Source organism: Ovis canadensis, chromosome 20 (assembly GCF_042477335.2).
Source record: "Ovis canadensis isolate MfBH-ARS-UI-01 breed Bighorn chromosome 20, ARS-UI_OviCan_v2, whole genome shotgun sequence".
Lineage (NCBI taxonomy): Eukaryota > Metazoa > Chordata > Mammalia > Artiodactyla > Bovidae > Ovis > Ovis canadensis.
Window position 1 is genome coordinate 46,591,844 of NC_091264.1, and position 24,620 is coordinate 46,616,463.

Here is a 24,620-nt window from a genome sequence, read left to right on the forward strand (position 1 = left end):
TTAAAGAGTGTGAAATTTATTTTGCAGGTGAGAGGGAGCCCTGAAGAAGTGTCACGACCCAACCTGTTTTGGTCAGATAATTCTGGAGCAACATGAAGGCTACATTGGAAAAGGCGATATATTGGAGAAGGATATATTGGAGAATAGAATAAATCCTATTCAAGAACACAGTGAAAGACTTCTGTGATTGTTTAGTCTAATCTGGAGGAAGGTGTGGGAGTAAGTAGTAGGGAAATAAGAAAGAAAGAAAAGGACACTGCCTAAGATGAGGCTGAAGTTTCCAGGCTGGGTAGATGACAGCGTGAGCCTAGGGAACATAGTTCAAAGATCTGATTTGAGGAAGAAGATGATGCATGTGATGTCAGGCAGTGTTGTCTGAGGTGCTGTGGAAATCCAGGCGCAGGTGCCTAAAGCTTGGGTCTCGGGACAGAAGCTTATGCGGAGCTATAAAGAAGTCATTTAGCACTCTAGCATTTGTCTTTGAATGGACAACTCACAGTGAATTCAATAACATGCTTGGTTTTGTATCTGCGAAAGTATACTACTATTTCACACAGATAGGTTGTGGGCCATTGAGAAAGAGCATGCATCTTGCCCATTCTCTTGGGCACAGGACAGATTCCCATGTGGTTGTGATATCTGGTCTGGATATCTTGCCACAGAGCAGTGGGAAAACTCCTCTGTGATCTTGATTTGCAAGTCTCAAGCTGCCTCTAGGGGAAGCTGGCTCTCGTCTGCACAGGCATTGTTTTAAAAAAAAAAAGACCCATGATTAGCTTTAAACAACCATCCGTTCCATTCACTGGCAACGTCCATTATGGAAACGAGCTGTGTGTTTGAGTTCACAGTTGTGAAATGCTGAAAAGTGAGCAGATAACAGGTAACAGACCAAGAACCCTGTGAAATGTGAAAACAATTATACCTTTCATCTGAATGGTGCTTTATAGTGGAGCCAGGCTTTCCTGTGCATTGCAGGAGAGCAGAGAAACAGCCAAGTTTAATAATTCAGTTATGGAGGGAAAGCAGCTCATTGAATAACTTCTGTTTTGATTACAAAAGTCAAAGTAGCACAGAACTAGCTTGGATATAACTTTTCCTTTTGTAAAAGAAGGCTGGAATTTCTACAGTAATAATCGCCCCTAAGTTTGTACAGTGCCTGATCATTTACTGTTATCTTTATACCTACCCTTTGAACCGAAAAGGAAAGATAGTCTTATCCTGAGTTGTGGTTAGTCCCAGATCAAACCATGGCTCAGAGTGTGAGGGGCTCCTGCTTAGGTCACCCGACTGAGGGATGGCAAGGGCGCAACCCCAGAATACATGCTCGTAACCCAGGGCATCCTTCCATGGCACCCTCACTTCCCCCTCCGAGGCTGCCTCTCAAATTCCTCTTCCCATTTTGAGGGGGAAAAACAGTTTTTTTACAAGCATAATTTCTCCTTTCAGCCCTTTTCTTTTTTCCTGCTTTGAAACAATTCACAGCTAGCACAGAAGGTCTCTGGGGACATGAACAATCAACAGGTTTCAGAGATGGAGGCAGGCTGAGCTCAACAAGCAGTCTGCTTTCCCATCTTGCAGGACCAGCCAGTTTTTACAGAACCTTAGAGACCCCAGGTCGAACTCTATCATTTTAGAAATAAAGAGACTAGGAGTAGAGAGATTGAGAAGTCCAGTATCACTGGGAGACCTTGAGCAAGATGCAGCTGAAAATGCACCCGTTGAAAGTGAGAGGTGTCAGCAGCCTGTAAGAAGAGCAGCAGGAACACTGAGGACTGAAATGACAGGCGGCTCATCAGAGGAGTTCAAGGCCAAACACGCATGTGGCTTTAGCTCAGTTTCCAGCAGAATGAAAGGAAAGGACATTCAGACATCAGAAGTTCTCAAAATTCCACTTGATTTTGGTCTTTTCTGTCAAGGATTATAAATTTCCTACTAAAAAGGGGAGCGGAGCTGGTGCGAAGGGAGTACAGAAAACCTTACCCCTGCGCTGGCTGGAACCCACTGCATCTGTGCTCAGAGGAAGGATTTTGCAAATAAAATCACAAGTGGTTGTTGTTGGTGTCTGAGAAAGAAAGAGGGCAGATTCTCATCGCCTGTGTATATATAAGTAAATGTTACAAGGATAACTTGTGACTGCTTTGAAGATAAGCCGGTGATTATGAAGACTAAAGACAATTCAGACCACCCTCTGTTCTTCCTTTGCTGGGATTATTAAGATGAATGCACCAGGGCAACACCGGAGGAGATGCGCCTGGATTTTGACAAGGCAGCTGTCAGATCTCTCCTAATGTCTCCACAGGCCGGATGGAGGGAGATAGGCAGGAAGCAAGAACAATTAGGTACATTAGTGACTCTGAACAAAAAACCCAACGAGTGCTAATTAGTGAGCTGAATAATCATGAAATCTTATATGCATGTATTAGGCAGTAAGAAACATGAAAAGAGCCAAGCAATCAAGCCAGGAAAAGGGGTAAAAGGAAGTAAAACAAATATAATTAAAAAAACAAAAACAAAAATTAATGCACTTGAGAGGACTAGTAAAGCTGATTCTTTGAAAAAGACTCCTAGATGGTAGGGAATCTGCCTGTAATGTAGGAGACCAGGGTTCAAGCCCTGAGTCAGGAAGATCCCTGAAGAAGCGAATGGCAACCCATTCCAATATTCTTGCCTGGAGAATTCCATGGGTCACAAAGAGTTGGACATGACTGAGTGACTATCACTTTCACTTTTAGTAAATGAGATCTTGCAAAATTAGGATAGACGCATTAAAATATATTAGAAATGAAATAAATTGGGACAGAGCTATTGATACAGAAAAGAGATTAAAATCTCGTAAGAATTCTAGAAACAACTAAATGAACCAAGTGGTCAATATCCTAGAAAAATAGAAATTACCAAAATGGTCTCAAGGAGAATTAGGTAATCTGAATAGATCTGATGAAATAAAATTCATATATTATGGTAAGGCAAGAAAAATTTAAACATAAAATTTTTCTCTGCCCATCTGGACCTTCTCTCTCCCCTCCAGAGTGTATTATGAATCTACCTTAATCAGACCTACTTAGGAGATAATCTTGTAAGGGATCAGGATGTCCCACTTCTCACTTTGCACATGCAGGCCTGGATTGTGTGAACTATCAGTACATCACCTGACATATAACCCTTTGTCTCAAAAACTTCGGTAACTGTATTCTGACCTCTAACGGCAGGACAGTCCTGAAAGACTGTCTGTCTGTCTCCCAGGTTATAATCCTCAGGTTACTGCAGATAAAATTTTCCACTTCTTTCTTAGATTGACTGCTGATTAATTTTTTTGTCAACAGATCTGTAACAAAAGAAATCAAATCCCTAGTTTAAAAGGAAAATCCACCTATGAGCCTTACGTGCACACATAACACGTCAGGCAGGCCCAGGTGGCTTTCTAGGAGAGGAACAGAAAATCTGTATGACATGCAAACTCTGCTCCAGAAAACAGGAGAGGAGAAAAAGCAGAAAGGTCCTCAACTAACTTTATGAAGATAGTTGTGATGTAGTGATCTATAACAAGAAATACACACTTCATCTTCATCCCTATTTCTGGCCAGACCTCTTACACCCTTGGAATTTCCTGATGAGAGCCATAAAGGTGTTTTGATTACATTAATGAAGTGACTTTGGAACCACCTAAAGATAGGGGTTGATATCCAGGAGACCCAACCGCGTGATTAGAGGGTTGAACTTTCAGTCCCAGTCCCTGAACTTTAGGGAGCTGAGAAGGTCCGGAAGTTTAATCATTGTCAATGACCAGTGATTTAGTCAATTATGACTGAATAATGAAGTCTCCCTTAAATCCCCTGAAGGACAAGGTTGGGAGAGCTGCTGGGTGGGTGAACATGTGGAGATGCAGGGAAGGTGACGTGCTGGAGAGGGCATGGAAGCGCTGAGCCCCTCCTCGACATCTCTCCCTAAGCCTGCTGTTCTTGAGTTACATCCTTTTATAATAAATGGGTAATTCAGTATGTAATGTGTATGTTAACTGCTATAACAAATTAATCATACCCAAAAAGGATCGTGGGAATCTCTGATTTACATCCCATTAGTCAGTATGGGCAACAACTGCCAACTAAGATTGTTTCTGGCCCTGTGGTTCTATAGGAATTAAGCCATTAGTCACTGCAGTCACTGCCCTTCAACACACCCTGAAAGGAGTTCAGGGTGCAGGTCAGGAATGAGGCTCTCTGTGATTTGGGAAAACTGGCAGAATAGGACTTCAGACAGTTCAATATTTTCGAGAGAAAATTTTCTCAACCTAATTTCATGCATCTTCCTGTACTTAGAAAAGTACTGAAATCATTAAGATATCTGCACCTCATGACCAGCAGCAACCTTCTACTGCTACTGACCTCCGCCAGCTCTATGAGCAGTTTTCTGAGAGGCTGTCCCCAGGCTATAGTCCTCAGCAAGACTCCAAAGAGAACTGAAACTCACAGGTCTCACCCTGTGTGTTTTCATTTCAGTTGACAGTATCCTCTATAATAAACCAGTAATAGTAGGCAAAATCTCCTCTTGAGTTCTGTGAGCCATTCTAGCAAATTATCTAAGCAAAAGAAGGGAGCATGGAAACCCCCCATGAAGTTACAGTCAGAAGTACAGGAGACGACCTGGGACTGGTATCTGAAGTGAGTGTACCCCCGAGCCCTTCACTTGAGGAGTCAGAATTAAACTGAACTGTAGACAGCCAGTTGTGTCCAGAGAGCTGAAGAATTAACCAGTGTAGGAGGAAAAAACCTACACATTCAGAATTAGACATGTTCAAATTAAGAACAGCCTCCATACTTGGGCTTTGAGAATTCTGATACCCAGAAAAGCCCACTGGGGCATTAGGCATCAAGGACAAACTCTAGAAAAGCTAAGATTGACTTAGGGTGGGCTGGGGCTACCCAGTTTGTCGAAACAAAACCAAAACAACACTAATATTAAATGACTGCTGCTGCTAAATGCTGCAACCTTCTCACCCTCCACTGGAAAATGCAGGTGGTGGGGCCTGTGTGGCAGCTTCACAGAGTTCAATGTGAAAGCACTTTGAAAACTGCAAACTCTGTGCATCCAAGGGAGAGCAAACTGTGTACACTCACTAAGCCTCTGGGAAGAAGTGAGATCTGTTCAGACCCAGGACCATAATCCGTTATCCAAGGACAACACACCCTGTGCTAGCATCCCTAGCATGGAGCACCCTGGGGTGTGCTGACCCTATAAATCCTAGCTTTCCTGTGGACAAAGTCAAGATCTCTCTAGAATAGACCTGAGTACATTCCTCCACCAAAACTCTGCCACCGCTTTCTTCCCTTCCCTCTTTCTCATTTCTCAAATGACTAAAAGAAAAAATCATTCTCTTTCCCAGGGTCACCGACTTACGGGGAAAGTTAACCCTTATGTCACATATATGTTATACCGCTAATGACTCTCCACAAGGAAAGAGCCAGAGGAACCATTTATTCCATAACCAAGTAGAATGTGGCGTGGGCGGTGTATCCTTTCCCTATCTGAAAAGGCTTTTCCCTTATTTAAAAAAAGAGAGAGAGACAGTAGTTTATTCCTCAAAGAATATGTAAAAGTGCACTAAGAAGTACATTGGGAAAGAAAACAATTGACTAAAATTTGTTTTTCTGAAACCATGTCAGGCTATTCAGAATCAAATTAGAGAGCAACCAAATATGAGCACCCAGGATCTGGTATGAGCAAATGCCTGACCACTCGGATAACTGGTTGTGACTTTTCTCCATTTACGACTCCAGTCATCCACCTGTCATCCAATGAGTACTGAATGCCTGCTATGTTCTAAACTCATGCTAAGTGCTCGACACACGACTATAGATGATAAACCACACGCTTCCCACATGGAGCTTACACACGAGGAGGGGGCCATGCTTAGGAAACACTGTACAGCACGGGCTGGAACAGGGTAGAAGCGTCAGGCACTGGGGGAGCGGGGCTGCCATGGCGGGTTGCTCACGCTGTGCACTGTGCACAGCCAGCGTATGAGAACAGCCTTCTGCAGAGTCGCACACCCCCATCTGTGTGCAGGTACAGAGATGGAGACAGGGAGGGCTTCCTGGAAGAAGTCGTGTCTCATTGGAGGTCTGCAGGATGAGTAGTTATCCATCCAGGAGCTAAGGGTGGGGGGATGAGGGAGTGGGGAGAGAGGAAGCCATGACCAAAAGGCTGTATCACCAGAGGCTTGAAACACAGGATGTGAGCGAGGGCTACAGGGATGACGAGGAGGAAGGGGAGGAGCAGGTGGGGCTGACGGCAGGGAGATGGTGGTCAGGATCATATCCAGGTTTCTAGCTTTTCACCAGTGATGCTCCTTGTGGACCAGGGCAGGTTCATAGAGAAAGGCTCCTAGTTTTGAGTTTGTTGAACGTGAGTTGTTCTGGGACATTCAAGTTCAGGAGGCAGGTGAGTATCTGAAGCTAGAGTTCAGCAGAGGGGGCAGGAGTCAACAACAGGGAGACCGAAGCCATGGGTTCAGATGGCATCACCCAGACAAATAATACGCTCACAGGCTAGGCAGAGGGAAGCAGCAAAGGCATCACTGGAGAGGTGAATAGAAAAGAGAGTGATGCTCAGAGGCCCTGAAGGATGGAGATTTCCAGGTCAAGTAACTGCTGCCATGTCAAGCACGCTGACAGCTGCCAAGTGTCCACAGGGTTAGGTCAAGAGTGACCTTTAGCAGGGCAGTTTGAGGGTGGAGAGGTACAGAATGCAGACTTTGGTGGGGTATAGAGTGATGGCAAAGTGAGGAAGAAATACCACCGGCACAGAGAGAAAAGACTAACCAGAGAGACATGGGATCAATTGCATTAAGCCTCATTAGCACAAACAATTCCATCTTCCCCTGAGTAAAGAGCAAGGTGTTGAGAGGTACACCATTTGCATGGTCCTCCCGGTAAGGTGTCTTCTCCACCTCCCAGTCTGTGGGTTATCAAAAGCCAGGGGGCCAGAGCAGGTCAGAACACGGAGGTGGGGGAGTATATGGGGGCCCTCCAAAATCTAACACAAGCAATTTTTAATCACAAATCAATTCTTCAGTACTTATTTTCCATATTTTTATACCCATACACTATATAACTCTATAGAGTAGCCTGTTTATCATACCCACATGATTGATATTTTCATAAAGATTTCAAGGGGGCAACTTTGTTCCAAAGGGTTGAAAACTTTCCAGCATTCTCTTTTATGAAAGTGTTGAGCACCAAGTGAGATATTTTGCATGAATCTCACACATACGTAGAGGTTCTAATCTCCTTAACTACTTTCACGTATACAAGGTACTTTTATAAGGCTCTGCAGTTTTCCCTGGAGGAGGACAGTGAGGGGCCACCAGGCCACCTACCGCTGGGTGTGTGGACTGCTGCTTCTTAGCCCGTTTTGGTCTTAACTTGGTAAAGTGCTCCAGCTTCCTTCCTTCCTCGGAGGGCAAGTCAGAGATAAACCCTGAGCTCCGCTTCTCTTGTCTGATGGATGGAAAAGGCGGGTCTTCGATATGAATGGGCACTTCTTCTAGGGCTTTATCTAGATCAAATTCCATTTCTAAAAGAAAGCAAAGCCCCAGGCTGAAGATTACTGCATGGAGATGGATAAAAATTTGCTAAAAGTAATTTTAAGTCTATCAGGGAATAGCAAACACCCATTCACAAATCACTTAACCCTCTTAACTTAGAGCATCCCTGAATCCCAGAGAATCCCAGAAGTGGTCCAAGGTCCTTGTTGAGGGTGTCTCATAGTTATAAGAAAATGACTGACAAAATGGAATACTCACCAAAAGCCCTGGAAACAGGCCGCAGCATTCGGCTGTGGATAGTCTTCCTTTTGGATTTAGGAGTCATCTACCAATAAAATAAAGAAAGTACTTAGAGAGTTTTCCCATAAAACCTGACCTCCAAACTTTAGAAACATCTGGCAGGTATAGGGCGGGGTAGTAATATTAGGGACCAATCGTCTTAAGCTCAGCATTTTACTTTTTTAGAGGATGGCTGGTGACCTCTGACAACCTGACTACAAAGACTAAGCTGAGACATTTCTAAATGTTTGTCATTTTCTCAAATGATATACAGCCCACTTATTTCCCCCAGGCCTAATCAGTTAAATGCTATTTTTATCACTAAAAAGAACAATGAACAGTATAAATTCAACTCCCAGCTTCACATGAGGATGTTAAAACGGATACAACGAATAAGAAGGAAAGACTATAAAAAATCAGTTGCTAAAAATTGCAAGCATGATCATTCACTGTTCATTATCACAGCAATATGAGCAACATTGGACTCTGCATTTTAATGATTTAAGTTATTTAACTGCTTTGTTTCACATTTCTACCACAAAAAATTTGACCTTTATATTATGGGAAAAGACCATAAAGACCAAAGCAAGTTGCCATGTCTGCATCTGCTGTCACTTCTCATCTTCGATCCTGTTTGTTCTTTAAAAAAGAGAGACTAAAACCCAAACCATGGCTGAAATTTCTTAAGAGCCTTTTTTCCAGCATTGGTGTTAACTGTTGATTGTGTAAAGTCAAATCCAAGGAAGACATCAGCATCTCTCTCAACAGAATCACTCCTGTCAAAGCTGGAAGGGACCTTTGTCATCACCTCCACAAACAAATTCTAATGAAGAAACTGAGTCACAGAGATGATAAAGGACACCATTCAAGTGAACAGGAGCAGGGCCAGGGACAGAGTCAGCTATAAAAGTCGGCCCAGCATCCCTCCTACCTCACCACTTGTTATCAGTATACAAATGGATGGCTTTTAGGAATGTTAAATGTTTGATACTAGAAACTAGCATTGGTGAAAACTGAGAGATAACGTAACTGAAAGAACTTAGTTTGTAGACTTTCATTTCACTTAGTAGGCTGTCATCTAAAGCTTTCTCAAAAAAAAAAAAAAAAAAAAAGTCCACAAGGTTGATAACCTTTCTTCAGTTCAAAGAATAAATTTTCTTGTTGATCTTTAAAGCAAAGAGCTTTACAGCTTTGACGATTCTATGCCAGTTTTAATAATAAAACTTTTGTTATTACTTATTACTTGAGAGAAAAGGGAGATTAAAACATGATGAGCAATAGAATTTAAATCTAGACTGGTCTTCCTGAAATATACAATGAAACTAGCAGATTTGGTTCTTTCAAGAGGTTTTTTTTTTTCTTTTTTAAAGGCAGACAATCAGAAGAATATCTTTTTATAAAACATGGGCTTTACAGGTTCAATAGAAATACAACCAATCTAATGCAACTGGAAAGGAATCCAGTTTCAAGGTAGTTCTCTCCAAAACTCACCTTGCAGTGGGCTGAAGGAAGCCTCACTAGTCTATTCTTAAGTGAAATCTCTGTAAATAATTCTGAAGGAGACACAAACTACCAAAATACATGCTGTAGTCATGAAAACTTCTTTAGTATTCTATCCACTGTGTGCACAACCTTCATAGGCAGAAGGATCAAGAAGTAGATTGGGATATAATTTCCAGCCAATTCACTTACATAGTCACAGATAAATAGGAAAGTACTTTAAAAAGGCATAGCATGGAGATGTCTTCCAATATTTTTCTCTGACTCTTGATTAGATTTAGAAGAGAATTTGTGGGCAAAAATAATCTGGATCAAGTTTCCCCATTTTGCTTTTATAATGAATACCAAATACATGCAAAACATAATAATTACATTTCAAATAATCATAATTTTTAAATATATACAAGAAATATGGAATTACATATAAGAGTACATATATATAATAGATAGCAAAGATAGAAACTCATTTAGAAACTGATGCCTAACTATTAATGGCCATTCAACTCAATCTAATTTTACAGACATATTGAGAAATATACAAAATCATCATCAGGACGTCTGATGGTTGCCATTAATCAAAGGAACCAGTTTGCCTTTCTTGGTCTAGCTTTGTAATGCCTCAAAACCTAGGCTATGAAATTTGAATATCAGAAGCATGCATTCTAATGCATTTTCATTGCTTTATTTCATATGCTCTTTACAAGAGAATATAACTTCCATTGCATTTCGCATAAAATTCTTTATATTTGACACATTTGTGAGTTCTAAATTTCTGCCATGTTTGGACAAGGCTGATGACCTTTTGCTAAAATTTGCAGGGCTTGCAATCAGGCTGGTTTCTACAATTGGTGTTAAGAATACAACCTGATTTTATACATTTCTTCTGATGGATGAACTCTTACCATCTCTTTCTTTCACAAGAAAGAATAAATATGGGTTTAAGTATAACAAGAAAAAAAAGGAATTTTATTTCTATATATTTTTCTTTCTTTTCTTTGTAATCGTTTCTTCCTTAACAATTTAATGGACAATATGGACTTGCTGAATCTTACTGGCTTATTCCTATGGTTCTATTACATATAAACTAAAACAAGAGGAATATAAGAATGCGCTATAATCATCCACCTAAGCGTACATTTAGGAACACATATTGTATGTTTCTCCAGAAACATGGTTTTATGCACCCTTGCCTCCTCCTCCTCACACCTGTTGGTTAGATGAATTGAATCCTGGAAAAAAAAAAATCTGGTTTTACCATCCAGATTTACACTTACTCTCTTCTGTTTTTGGACCAAAATAAAAGGGCTACTTTTCTCAAACTATTTCTTAGTCCTCATTTACTGTTCCTGGACATTTATCAGTGCCTAAGTATTTTCTGATCAGAGAAATCACAAAGTGCCCAACAAATAAAGGGGATCAACAGTGGAAGCGGAAGAGGTATATATGCCAAATGGACCCTTCACAAATCAATTTATGATTAACACTGCCAACCATTACTTTAGGCCCAGACAAAATTACTTTGTCTTTTTAAAAGTGAATTTTAAGAGTAATAAGCAATGTTCAGTGTTCAAATCTGCAGGAAATATGAGGAACAATGTGTTAAACCCTTTCAGTGTAATTTAGAAGGAAGACTCTAAACATAGAGTTATTCTGACATCATAAATATCAATAAATCCCCATCGTGGCATACAGTGAATGAAATGAATGGCTCTATTCTCAAAGCATCTAAAAAAAGGCCGCACAATACCTATATTGCTTGAAAATCTTACTCATTTGATCCAGTTTTTATAATGGATTTATACCTATTCTCCATGTAATTCAATACCCACTTTTACTATAAGTTAAGGATTACTGTTAGAACCTTATAAACACCACCACATATTTTTCCTGTTAAGCTCATATTTAACACATAATTCTTAGACATACTAATTTTTTTTAATGAGAGTTGTCTCTATCATCAGAAAAATAGGATGGAGTAGTTTCTCTGTTTATTTTACTAAGTTTGTGCAAAGAATTAAAAAAAAAAAAAAAAAAAAAAAAAACACTCTCACTCCAAGCTCAAGAATCCTGAATTACTTCTCTTTACCTTGAGGTTAAAAAGAAAAATTTTTTAACTTGTAAAGTAGATCAGTAAAATTTTTCTGTTACAAGAAGGTATTATGATGGCAATTTTCTACTAATCTGGGAAACAAGTAATATGACAAGAATTAGAAATTTAAACCCTAGAAGTCTAAGTACTTATGGCTTATTTTTTAAAAACATGAATGGAATAAGCACTTTTCTCCTTTTCAATGTTCATACCCTCTTCATCAACACTCTGCTTGCATTCAGGCACATCCCTGAGAATATTTTTAAATTCACTGCCTATTTTGCTAAGCTGAACCATCTTGTAAAATCCAATCTTGTCTCTAAATTGCTGCCTGTTTTATTCAGGATCCACAGATGGATGACGACACTACAGTCTCCTGGGAGATCAGCCAGGCAGCACGGAAGCAAATGGAGCACAAGAGTGTAAGCTAATACAGCCAGAATCTGCAGAGCCACCAAAAAATACTTACACTTGTACAGCAGAGAGTCTCCATGCAGCAAAAAGAAAGGGAAAAAAATATGAATGGAAGAGAGATAAAGCAGCAGCATTACAAGGGGGAGGGAGAGACACCATACACACACAGAAAAGCTACACAGAAAGCCTTCATAGCAGAGGAATGAGGCAAGAATGAAGCCAAACTATCATTAGCGTAAGGCTAGCTTTGCATAAGCATAGCTTTTCATAAGCTCTTCATAACATAATTACAGCTTGAAAACTGCAGAAAAGTCTTAGAAATATTACCTCTTGCTAAGCGCGTGCAAAATGCCATCTACCAACGCTGTAAGGTATTAATCCCATTTGGGAAATGGAGACATCTTCTCTCCAAAGGCATAAGGTGGACAGAATGCTGGATGAACATTAGCAAACGCCATGCAGGGTTTGGTTCTTAAGCCGCAGGGCTGGTCCCAGCAACAAGGTGGGGACAGTGTGCCCTCAGGTACATGAAAACCTCCCTTTTTGGGGATGTCCTTACGTCATTATATCCTGCCCACTGTGAGGCAGCAACTTTGAGTTCTCTCTCTCCCTCAGTCACCAAAGCATTTTAGGCAAGAATCTGATGCCAGGGTCTCACACAGTTACCTACCTAAAGTGTCATTAACATTGACAGTACCTTATACCTTAGTGTGAATTTAGGTCACTTTACATTTCACATTAACTCTCTCAAACAATTTTAAAACCTCATTGGTCATCATTACTAACAGTCATTAGGGCATCTTAGCATTCTGAAATTTTATAAAAGAATTTTTAAAAATGTAACAAAACACCAAAAGTCCTGTTGCAGCATGCCAGGCTTTATGAAAACAATGTATGAAGATGGGAGGAATCTTTTCCAAATTTACTGAAAACACCTAGTCCATCAACCTAGGGCTCACTTTTTTCCTTCAAGTTCATTATTCTGTGTTTGTCAGTTGCTTTCAACATGCAGCTGGATGAAAATACAAGACTCCTGAACTTGCAAATGCAAACAGTTGTGTGGTACACAAAAAGCTCCCCATAACCATCACCACCATTATTATCACCATCAGTATTATTTGTTTATCAGAAAGGCTTCCATCAGCAAGATCCCAAAAAAGTCTCAATCCTCAGACTTCTGATTTCATATTTTGTTACGCTGCTGTTGCTACTGCTGCTAAGTCGCTTCAGTCGTGTCCGACTCTGTGCGACCCCACAGAGTCACAGCCCACCAGGCTCCCCCGTCCCTGGGATTCACCAGGCAAGAACACTGGAGTGGGTTGCCATTTCCTTCTCCAATGCATGAAAGTGAAGTCGCTCAGTCGTGTCCGACTCTTCGCAACCCCATAGACTGCAGCCTACCAGGCTCCTCCATCCATGGGATTTTCCAGGCAAGAGTACTGGAGTGGGGAGCCATCGCCTTCTCTGTCTTAACTATACATCCCCTCAAAAGCTTCCTAATAGGCGTGACACTGGATACATACGTACAAGAGTTATAGCTGATGGTTAAGCCCCATAGGTAATTTTAGACTTCCTCTGTGTGAAAGGTTAATTCAACATGACAAGTGCTCTGTCCCAATTATCCCCCTAAAGATCATTATAAGTGAAGGTGAGGAACCTTTCAATTGGTTCAACTTCTAAAATGACAGGCAAGCAAAAAAATGTTTCTATGAAGAGGGAAACCATAGCAACAGACATGTCAGCTTTTCAAAGGAATAAAAATCATCAATTTTCCACTCCTTCTGCATAGCTTTTGGAACTCATTTACCTGTACTGACTTCAGTGTCTCTCCATCAGGGCAAGGGGAAGACTAGTGAGCACAGAGAGGCCACCCTGCCCAAGAGAGCATCTCATGCTCAAGGTGCTGTCATTCGAGAACTGAACTCGAATCATGGAACTTTGATGGCCAAAGGGGAACTGTGGCCAAGGTTTTGGCAAACGGAGACCTAGTTTTCTAGTTTGTGAAATAAACAGTTGTGAGGATTAAATAAGATAATGAATATAAAGTGTTTAGCACGTAGCCTGGCATGTAAGTGGCAGTCAATGCCCCCCACGCTTCAATAACTGGCAGAGATTATGAATGTTAGTAACATTTTTTCATTCTTCTATTCCCAAGGAGAAGAACTGAGGGGAGAGGGGGTACTCCTAACCACTACACTTATAACAGCAAAAGCTGGTAACAATCTAAACACCTGTTAAGCAAATGCCAGCCAATTTCATGACACCGACTTTCTGGAAGAATTCAGGCCAATTGTTTCACAGACTCTCCCACATTCAATATTTGTCTGGTTGTTCCCCATAATTAGATTCAGGTAGATGATTTTTTTTAAACACAAATCCCAGATGAATGATCCTGGAAATGACTGAATGACGACAGGTGGTACCCAGGTCAAGTTGTTCCGCTGTTGGTGACACTAAATTTGATCACTTCAGTTGGGCGGGAACCTCCCGACTCTTCCACGGTCAAGGTATCTTGTCCCTTGGTATTTTGTAAAGGTACTTTGTCTCTTGATAATTAATATTAATTCTACAAGGTGATACTTTCAATTTATGCGGATGAGCCCATTTGTAAACCCCACTGACAATCCTGGCCTGAATGAATACAACGGGAGCTATAAAATTGTCACTTTCTACTTTTAACATTATTCCTACATTTTAGGTGCCATTCCTCTGTAAGCATCAAATCTCCCTTTTCTAAATTCTCTGTACCATCCCCTCGTCTTCTCTTAGTATTACTAGACACTTAGCATTTGGGTTTTCTTTCTTTTTTTTAATTAATTCAAAGTATCCTAAACTATTACTGTCATTATTTTTGTTGCAGGGAGTGTCCCAGCAGAAGCCGTTTTGATCTGGACTTTGTGTCCTTTGCAGTGATTTGGGTTTAGAGCCACTCCTTGCTTTTTGATTCAAGATAGCCTAGTGTCATCTTGTGCTTTCCGGTGCACTTTAAAAATGGATAAGGGTAATCCCTGTTTAATGAACTAGATTATAATAATTAAGTATTTCCTACCAGATTGTCAGATGCATCAATGTTCAGGGGAACCCAAACTCAGTCATTATTAATATATACCCTCAAACATCTAACCAAACAGTATCATCACGTCTGTGGTTTAAAAAGCAATTTTTATGCATGCCTACTTGTTAAAGTTTGAGGCGGTATGAAATCTTACTGAGAAAATGAGATACCTAATCCTTCCTGTGATGACTGCTGGAGAGCAGCAATCTTTAATATCTAGGAAGAGTAGGTATACAGAAGCCATAACTCTGAGAGGACTGCAATAAATCAATGGACAAAAGGAGGAAGGGTGTGTAGAGATTTATGAGGCACCACATTTCCTACTGAACGTGGTATTAAATCCAGCTATTCACATCACACTCATTAACTTTTATATCCCGAATTTCATTTCATATAAAAGTTAAAATGGCCTCATGATGTTAAAAACAATTCAGGGAGCTGTACTGATGAGAAACTGCTGCGAAGATGACGGTCAAGTACTATTTTTAAATGAACATGGTTCATTTCCTTATTTTCTAGATCTGCACAATTTTCTTTTTTCAATATAAGAAAATTAAATCTTTATCTTTTGTCATGTTTTCTCCCAGAAATAGGAAACAACCTCACTTTTTATTCATTTAACTAATCTTACAACTGATGCGAAAGTGAAATTTCACACTTGAATGTTTTCTTTAGAAAATGGATATAATTTGATACATTTTTCTGAAGAGTAGGCCAAAGAATGAAACCACCTGGTACCAATTTGAAGCAAATCTCTTACCTGGAGACCAAGTGTTAGCGCTGATGGGCACAGAAGCACAGTGCTTATTAACACAAGCATCTGGTACTTGCCCCTTGTAGCATTATAAGAGAGAAAGTGGGAAAATACCTTAAGTACTTAATTGCACACGTTAACCATAATGTTATTCCAATAGTCATAAAAAGCTGAATAATATTTTTAAATGATCTTTATTGTAAAAGAATAAACTATGGGGAAAAATTCCACTGAGTATTATACTTAAAAGAGGTATTTTAAGTTTAGATTTTTGGAAAATCCACATCATAATGGAAGAGAAGAATGAGGAAGACAGGAGAAAAATGCTCTCCTTCAGAACGGATACCAGCTCAGTGACATCATGATGAATAATCAAATTAAGCTTAAAATGCTTAATGTAATGCATTTGCTCTGTATACAGAACATCAGCTCCAGGTAAATGACAAAAATAGTTAATACCAAGTCCAACCACCACAAACCAAGTTAAATCCTACAACAATTTGCCTTACTGCTTTAAAAAACCTGAGTCAGGTAAACTCCAGTAGCACCAGGTAAAAAGAATGGATGGTGATTTTAGAGGAGGATCTCAAACCCGGAGAGGATTCTGACTGGAGGGCTGTAGTAATCAATCAATAATCAGGAGGTCTGGTTCTCACTGGATCTCATGGATGGATGGATGGGTAGAAGGAAGGAAACTCTTAACGCTTCAAATTTAAATAGAACTTCAGGTAAAGAAGACTTATTACCACTCAAACTCTGAAAAATCTGTTCTGGCTTGGAACATGCTTAGTTTAACTACTTTGATTACCATCCCTTCTGAATGGATTCTCGAAGTAACACTCTAAATTGCAGATCCATTATTTTGAAATGCAGTCGTATGTGGAGCATGGAAGTTAAATTTTTGGTCTCATTGCCAAGTGTGATTTTCAATATGAAGTGCAGAATGATTTTCTTCAGCACACACAGAGACATATATATATTTAAACCACATACTTTATATTTTGATTTCACTAAAGAATAGGCTTGTGATAAAGGTTTCCCCTCAGTCCTGAGATGAGAAATCCTTTATATCAAATTCCAGCAGTGACAGTGGTTTCCCCTGAGGTACGTTTAGGGAAACTGAGAACTTGGATAGGGCTTCCCTGATAGCTCAGTTGGTAAAGAATTTGCCTGCAATGCAGGAGACCCAGGTTCAATTTCTGGGTCAGGAAGATCCACTGGAGAAGGGAATGGCTACCCACTCCAGTATTCTTGGGCTTTCCCTGTGGCTCAGCTGGTAAAGAATCCACCTGCAATGCGAGAGACCTGATTTGATCCCTGGGTCTGGAGATCCCCTGCAGAAGGGAAAGGCTTCCCCACTCCAGTATTCTGGCCTGGATAATTCCATGGACTATTCCTGGGGCCGCAAAGAGTTGGACATGACTGAGTGACTTTCACTTTTCACTTTCCTCTCTGAATTTCCACACATGAGCTAAAGAATGAAGATTAACTCATGCCAACCCCAATTGGTGTTTCTAAACTATCACTAGAATAATTAAGAGATTTAGAGTAAGTCACTGAGGCTCTCGAGTCTAGCCAACTTCTACTTAGATGATCCAAAGTCTGAGGCTGAGTTCTGTGCTCCTTTTCCTTCCTTACCCACCTTAGATTTTGTATTTTCTCACTTCTGTCATTCCCAGATTTCAGCCCGAGACATTCCATCCCACTCATTCCCTCCTTAGCAAGCCTTGATTTTCAGGAGGTATTTGGCTAACCCTCCAATTTTCCTAGTCAAGACAGAAAACTGTCCACTTGAAAGTTAAGGCCAGCAGCATGGTCTGAGTAGGCAGGACTGAACTGATGGTGATCATGTAACTGTTCTCTGTATGCTGCTTCCAGAAGCAGAAGCCCTCTTTTCTTTTTGCTGCTCATTCCCATTAGTTCAGATACCTACAGCTCTAGTCATTACTTGCCCTAGTGTTTGAAGAGGTGTGGATTTGCTACCAAACACTAGAAACCCTCCCAGTTCACTAAGAGGAAAAAAGTAAAACCCTGGACAGACTAGCCTGCAGTCAGAGACACCAAACACTGAACTCTCTCTTGGTGTAAACCCTCCATGAAAAGGCGCTTCCCCAACACAACCCTCCCTGGACCTTTCCGTCTAGTGACCTGGTCTATCCCAAAGACCAGGGCTGCAGCAGAGAGGGTGAGGGCTTGCAAACTGGATCATTTGGAGTTGAGCCCTCCACTCTGACTACCCTTAAACAAGCAGGATGATATGGGGCAAGTGTAATAACATCTCTAAGCTCTGAGATTCTCACCTGAAAAATGGGTTAAAACAGTTAACTGGATGTGGCTACCAAGACAAAGCACAGCGTATGACACAGTAGGTACATGGTTTTCCTCCTTGTTTTTCTATACAGTCTTCAGAGAGCTTGGATTGCTGATGCAACCTATTACATTCTCAATAACAGAACCTCAGAGGTTCTGTGCTGTTTTAGATAGACAGTGGACATACAACTGAGATGACCAATAGCCAGATGAATATGAATGTCTGTAGCTCATGGTAAATTGAGGTAAATGTCATGAATGTAGGAAAAAAGTGCTTACAGAGCTGAAGGGGCAGCGACCAGCTGAGGGACAGTGTTGGTGAGTGCCTCTGTGCCAAGGCTGTGCGTGGCTCACCTACCAACTCAGCCCTGGCTACTGAGGCCCAGAGACACCTCTAGGACTCCCTAGTGGACATCTCAGCCAGCGCCTTGCAGAAACTTCATCCTCAACACGATCAAAACAGAACTCACTAATGTCTTTTCCACCAAAATCTGCCCCTTCTCCCACATGTCTCACTTTCAGTATTGCCTTAAAAATAAATACATAATATATAAACAAGTAAACCCTTAGCAAGCTCTATAAGGCTCTTTACAATATGGCTTCCAGCTGCCTCACCTCTCCTCTCTGCCACCCTTTATTCCCATCGTACCATAATCCCACAATAGTTCCTCAAATCGTGATGCTGTCTCCTCACTCTAAGACTCTGTGCGTGTTCTTCTCTCTGCTAAATTTACTTACTCATTTTCCTCCCAGCCAACTTCTTTAAATACCATCTCTTATTATATCATCAGTTACTAAGGGCCTATTATGTGCCAAGCATGATGCTTAGAAATTCCTCCTGGAAACCTTCCTTGACAACACCCCTCCCCCAAGCTGGGCGGGGCACCAGTTTTCTGTGCTTCCAGAGCAACCTGCACATCCCTCTCAGAGCCCTTTCCCACCATATCTCACATTTCACTGTATTAATGGAAAGCCACCTCAATCCTGGAGAAAGAAATGGCAACCCACTCCAGTACTTTTGCTTGGAAAATCCCATGGATGGAGGAGCCTGGTAGATTACAGTCCATGGGGTTGCCAAGAGTCGGACACAACTGAGCGACTTCACTTCACCTCAATCCAAAAGGGAGCTGAGGCTTATGCAGAACAGCAAGTTGTTGTTTTTTTTTTTAGTTGTTTTTCTTTTATTTCTTGGCTATAGCAGCATACAGGATCTTAGTTCCCTGACCAGAGATTGAACCTGCGCCCCCTGCAATGGAAGCGCAGATTCTTAGTCACTGGACCACCAGAGAGGCAACATGTTTTTAATGAGTAAACTAGGATAAAGAAAAGAGAAAATGAAGCCAGAATTGAGGCTGAATACAACAACCTATACTTCTTTAGGCTCAGAACCCTTTTAAATAGGTCAATGCACACTGGGCTCTGAGCCTCTCAACTTACAGAGCAAAAGGCAGGCAACAAGTCATAGCAAAATTCACTGTGTCTAGGCAACACAGCAAACTAACAGCTCCAGGTTTTCACTCCTCTTGACAAAGACCTGCAATTTCTTCTGCATAGATGTGCAACAAGGTATCAGGGGATGAAACTGAACAGTACCCACAACAGTGGTACAGATGGTATAAAGAGCACATAAGGTAATGGGTTTTATAGGGGTATTTATTAAAGCTGCCCTTCATGAAAGTCACTGACATGATTCGGAAGCACCACAGTAAAAGCAATGCTGTAAGACCCAAAACAATAGGAAACAAAGGGGCCAAGTCTGCTTTACAGAGACCCTCCAAGGCGCCACACCTGTACCTCTGTGCAGGCCCTTCTAGACCTCAGGCCTAAAGGAATGGGATCTAGAATGTGCTTCTGGCATTTCCTCAAAGGGTTGTCAAAAAAAAAAAAAACTACTAGAAACTTTAAGGAACGTATATTTTAGCTGGATTATACAGATAGCTCAGTTGGGAAAGAATCTGCCTGCAATGCAGGAGACCCAGGTTCAATTCCTGGGTCGGGAAGATCCCCTGGAGAAGGAAATGGCAACCCACTCCTGTATTCTTGCCTGGAGAATCCCATGGACAGAACAGCCTGGCAGACTACAGTTCATGCGGTCACAAGAGTCAGACACAGCGACTAAACCACCACCACCACTACCACAAATGGTATCACAGTGCTGAAATTTAAAATCTGGAAATTAAGAGGTTTTCATACATTGCTTTCTAGTAGTTAAAAAGCTAAGCCTCCATTTTCCCAAAATGGTATCACTATGAAAAGGACATTACAGAATAAAGTAAAATTATAAAAGGAAACAATTAGGACTTCAATGACGTTCTGTGCACAACATCAGAGCAACTAATTTTAAATGAGATATTGACTTAATAGTCTGTGCTTGGCAACACTGCTAATAGATTAGTTCAATTAACAACTGTAGGTACATGAAAATGAGGTGATTTGTTTAAAAACAAAATGGCATGTTGACCAAGACAAATGGATGTTCATTGAATTTTAATCTATGCTAAAAAGCTTAAAATTATATATGGATATTTGAGGCTGAATTTGTTAAGGGAAAATAATTGCTATTTTGTCATTGGAGCAAGGATTCACAAGATGTATTCTGTAACAATTCAAGCCTTTTAAAATTGTTTTCCTAGGAAAGAGCAGTAAGCAGACTACCTGTTCTCTGTATGAATATATTTTGATTTAAAACGGGTATGACACTCATTAAAATAATTGAAAGAAGCACATACAATTAGTGAGCTAGTTCTACCTAAGGAGAAGACACTGGCTCTTCACCACTTGGCACATCATCTGAAACCTAAAACTTCTGCGATGGTTTAAGGTAGGAAACTATATATAGCGACAAATTAAATATGTAGAGATTGCCAATCAGTAGAAGGAGAACTGCATCCCTTAATACCCCCAAAGGCCAATGACAACACAGTTGAAAGATACGATGGGGAGTAGTGATTTCCTAAGAGGGCCTGATGGCAGGAAAAGAACAGATGGTCTATGGACAATAAAGATTCTAAGTAAATACACATTTCAGCTTAACACACAAGGCGTGTGTGCTGAAATGATAAGGTGCATATAGGAAAACTAATTAATCACTGTCACCAACAAAATTACACATGGAAAGGCACAGAATGTTCAAGGTAAGCCAAAAGTGCACAGATTCATTTCTCACAACTGGCTAACAATTGAGAGTCAGATTTTTGACACAGTTATTTCCAGTAATGTTTAAAAACTATAAGCTTACATTTATGGTGAAATGACACACATTTTTCACTGTTTCTGTTCACATATTAATTCAATATAGAATCAGTAAGCAGATGTTTTGCATAAAACAATGGAGTCTATTTAAATCTAGCTTGGAATTTAATTCTGATTTGTGAGAAATATAGATATGAAATCAATATATAGATTATAGCAGATGGGCTGAACGTGCAATCCCACATGGCCTGCTTCAGGGTGACCTTAGATCACCTCGACCAAGTTAATGTTTTCATGCCTAAGTTTCCTCATCTGTTAAACAGAAGATATTAACACCACCTATCATTCACAGGTTGTCATGAGAATTAAGCTGGCTACTATTAATAAAGAGTTCAGTGCCTAGCATATCACAGGTGCTAGGTAAGTGCAAAATAAATAAATCGGAAGATTTTTCAAGCCATGTGATTCTCAACCCTGGAGTTAAAGGGTTATCAGAATCTTTGGGACTATGAGAATGGACACAGGTTGAAAAATTCAGCAAGTTATTCTATAGTTCTTGTTCTACCCGTCCCTTCTCCCCACCAGGTAAACTAATTACCTCTTCATTTCTTTCTAGTTAAAAGGAAAAAAATGAATTATTTGGAGACTGAGTTTTAAGAAATTATTCTGCCATTTTGTTTAAACAGCCTTTTTCTTCAATTTTATGAAGATAAGGTTGATTAGAAGCTCTCAGTCATCCTCCCCACAGATAACAGGCCTCATCAAGTCATTCAGTCTCCTATTTCAGCTCTCAAAGTGTAAGTTTAATAGGTGTTCACTAAGTGAAGAACTTCCTTCTAAGAGATGAATCATCGCTTCCATCTCCAAGAAGACAATCCTTAAACAATGCATTTCAACGTTTAATTTACTGCTCTGAACCTTCCCGAGTGCGATGATAACTATTGGTTCTTTAAAGAGACTTACACACTGAAATGGAATTGACTTTTGGACCAGGGAGAAATGGAAGAAAACATCAAGGTATCCAGGAAGAGGGGGAAAAAAAAGAAAAAGAGCAAGAGATGCCCAGAATCTCCACTATGTCTGTTAAAGAAATGTTCAAAAATAGATGTAGGAGATATCACGAACATCACAAACAGAAAATGCCAGGATCTGTTAACTATAAGCAGAAGGCTGGTGATGAGTCAGTTACTTTGGAATGTCCTGGGGGAAGTATCTCAGGGCTGTGGGCTCCAAACAAACATTTTAGGTAATAAAGTTACAGCATCTCCCAGAGCAGTCCCATTCAACAGTGCTCTAGCTCTGTGTGTGGTACAATTTCTACCTGCCAGGAACGGATAATTCCATGGGGGAAGCTTGTAGGCATGCACTTAGATGCTTCTGAGAATTTTCTATCCAACAGTTTTTCTTGTGTCCCAACTTCCTGGATCACTTAAGATCTGTCTAAATGCTGCCAAAGAGAACGTACAGGCTCCTTTAGAAAAGCATCACCAATTCAATGTCTCCACCTTCACAGTACGTACTTCATTTTTTTTTTTTAGTGGCACTACACAAGGATCACAAATTGAAATATTTGGTAGTGGATGTCAATGAGAAACAAAAATGATTTGTTTCTTCGATTATGAAAGGTGGAAGTGCAAACAATTTGAAAAGGTAATTCTCATGCTCTACTCTTTTCCAATCAGCTGTGAGTTTGTACCACTCACAGGTTCAGGGTAAGAATTCCAGCGCTTAGCATGTTGATTTTCTTTAGAATACTGATCCTTGCCCCTGGGGTAATTGCCACTGTGAAAACAGGAGTATCTTTGGGCGGCTTAGACCCAAAGGTTAGGCTCAGAGCAGAAAGGAAATCTTTACAGCACAAAATCCATTGACTTGCACTTTCTACACAAAAATATTCTTTTTCATTAAACATCAAACTTAGCTCTGGTTTTTGGCTACTTACCGATTCATTAGCCTTGTTAAAACAATGATTAAAGACATAATTTTTAGAACTGGAAAAAAATGCTATTTTTATGGCTTAAAAATTCTTCCCAAGTATTTGTTATCTTTATAGAGAAGCTCTGCCTTGTCGCAACAAGATACTCCACACCACAGGCCCTGTTTCTGGTCCTAGGATTCAACAGGCGCTTATGTCAGGAATAGCCCTACCTGCTTGCCTCCCAGCCACGTGAATCAAGAAAATACCACCCTTTTGACTTGGATCATCCTTAGAGTGAAGGACAAAGATCTCTATCTACTCCTGCCGCTTTCTGTGTCATAGCAACCAGACTGTTCTTAGGAAATGAAAGCAACTCAGCAGGGCTGGGTATGCCTTGCCCTATGGTCCTCATGGTGGTCATGCATCTGGGGTGGGTTTTTTTAAAGTACAAACAAACTTCCAGTTATAAGTCCTGGTGATATAAAGTAGAGCATAGTGACTATGGTTAACAATACTGAATTGCATATTTGAAAGTTGCTAACAGAATAGATTGTAAAAGTTCTCATCACAAGGAAAAAAATCATAACTATATATGGAGATGATGTCAACTAAACCTGTGATAATCATCCCACAATATATACATATATTGAATCATTAGATTGTATGCCTAAAGCTAATACAATGTTAAATCAATTGTATCTCAATAAAATTAAATTTTAAAAAGTGATCCTATTCCCCCACCCACTTTACTTAAGGAGAACAACTCCTTTTCCTTTCAAGTAACAAAAGCAAATTAGTCAATCAAACAAAAACAAAACTTATACAATTTAAAACCATCCTTACAGGAGCTAAGCCAATCTTTCTTAACCAATACTTCATCATCCAAAACCGCATAACGTCTAAACTCAACAAAACACATTTTACTAACTCATGTTTCCTATACCCCTTTCCAACTTACACAGAACCAGATAATTTTGGCTGGAAACATGATATGTAGAGTTAATTTTTAATTCAAATATTTTCCTATTACTCCTTTTCTTTTAGGGTTAGACTAAGCCGGGAAATCCCATGGACAGAGAAGCCTGGCAGGCCGCAGTCTATGGTGTCCCAAAAGAGTCAGACATGACTAAACAATGGCAAAGAGCTTTCTAGAATAATTACCCTATGATAACATAGTGTCTATTGCCTCAAAATGTAAACAAAATTTAAAATACTTATTACATTTACATTTTATAACATGCTAGACAAGCAACTTTTAAAAAACTTGGTATAATTCCCTCCACATAGACTAAATATATTTATATATTTATACAGTTAAATGGAAAATTATTTATCATCTTTAGTTATACTAGAATGTTACTTGAAATCTAAGATATATTTTAGGCTTTCTTTGCCAGTCTCCTTGTATATCATAAGGTTTTATCTGGAGGGCATTTAACTATTTTATTCACAGATTTTAAAAGATGATAACAATAGTTTATATGGAAGCCCAGGTGGCTCAGTGGTAAAGAATTTGCCTGTCAATGCAGAAAAGCCAGGTTCAATCTCTGGGTCAGGAAGATCCCC

General features: G+C 40.1%; 1 protein-coding gene across 3 annotated transcripts in view; it reads right to left on the reverse strand.

Moving 5' to 3' along the window:
- The window catches only part of CARMIL1 (capping protein regulator and myosin 1 linker 1), a 306,445-nt gene that overhangs the window by 21,305 nt on the left and 260,520 nt on the right, over positions 1-24,620 (reverse strand). For all 3 annotated transcript variants that reach the window (XM_069563603.1, XM_069563602.1, XM_069563601.1), the window contains exons 30-31: positions 7,802-7,868; positions 7,376-7,572 (exon numbers count right to left, since the gene is read on the reverse strand). In XM_069563603.1, the coding sequence (XP_069419704.1) occupies positions 7,376-7,572; positions 7,802-7,868 (264 nt within the window). The remainder of the gene's footprint in view (positions 1-7,375; positions 7,573-7,801; positions 7,869-24,620) is intronic.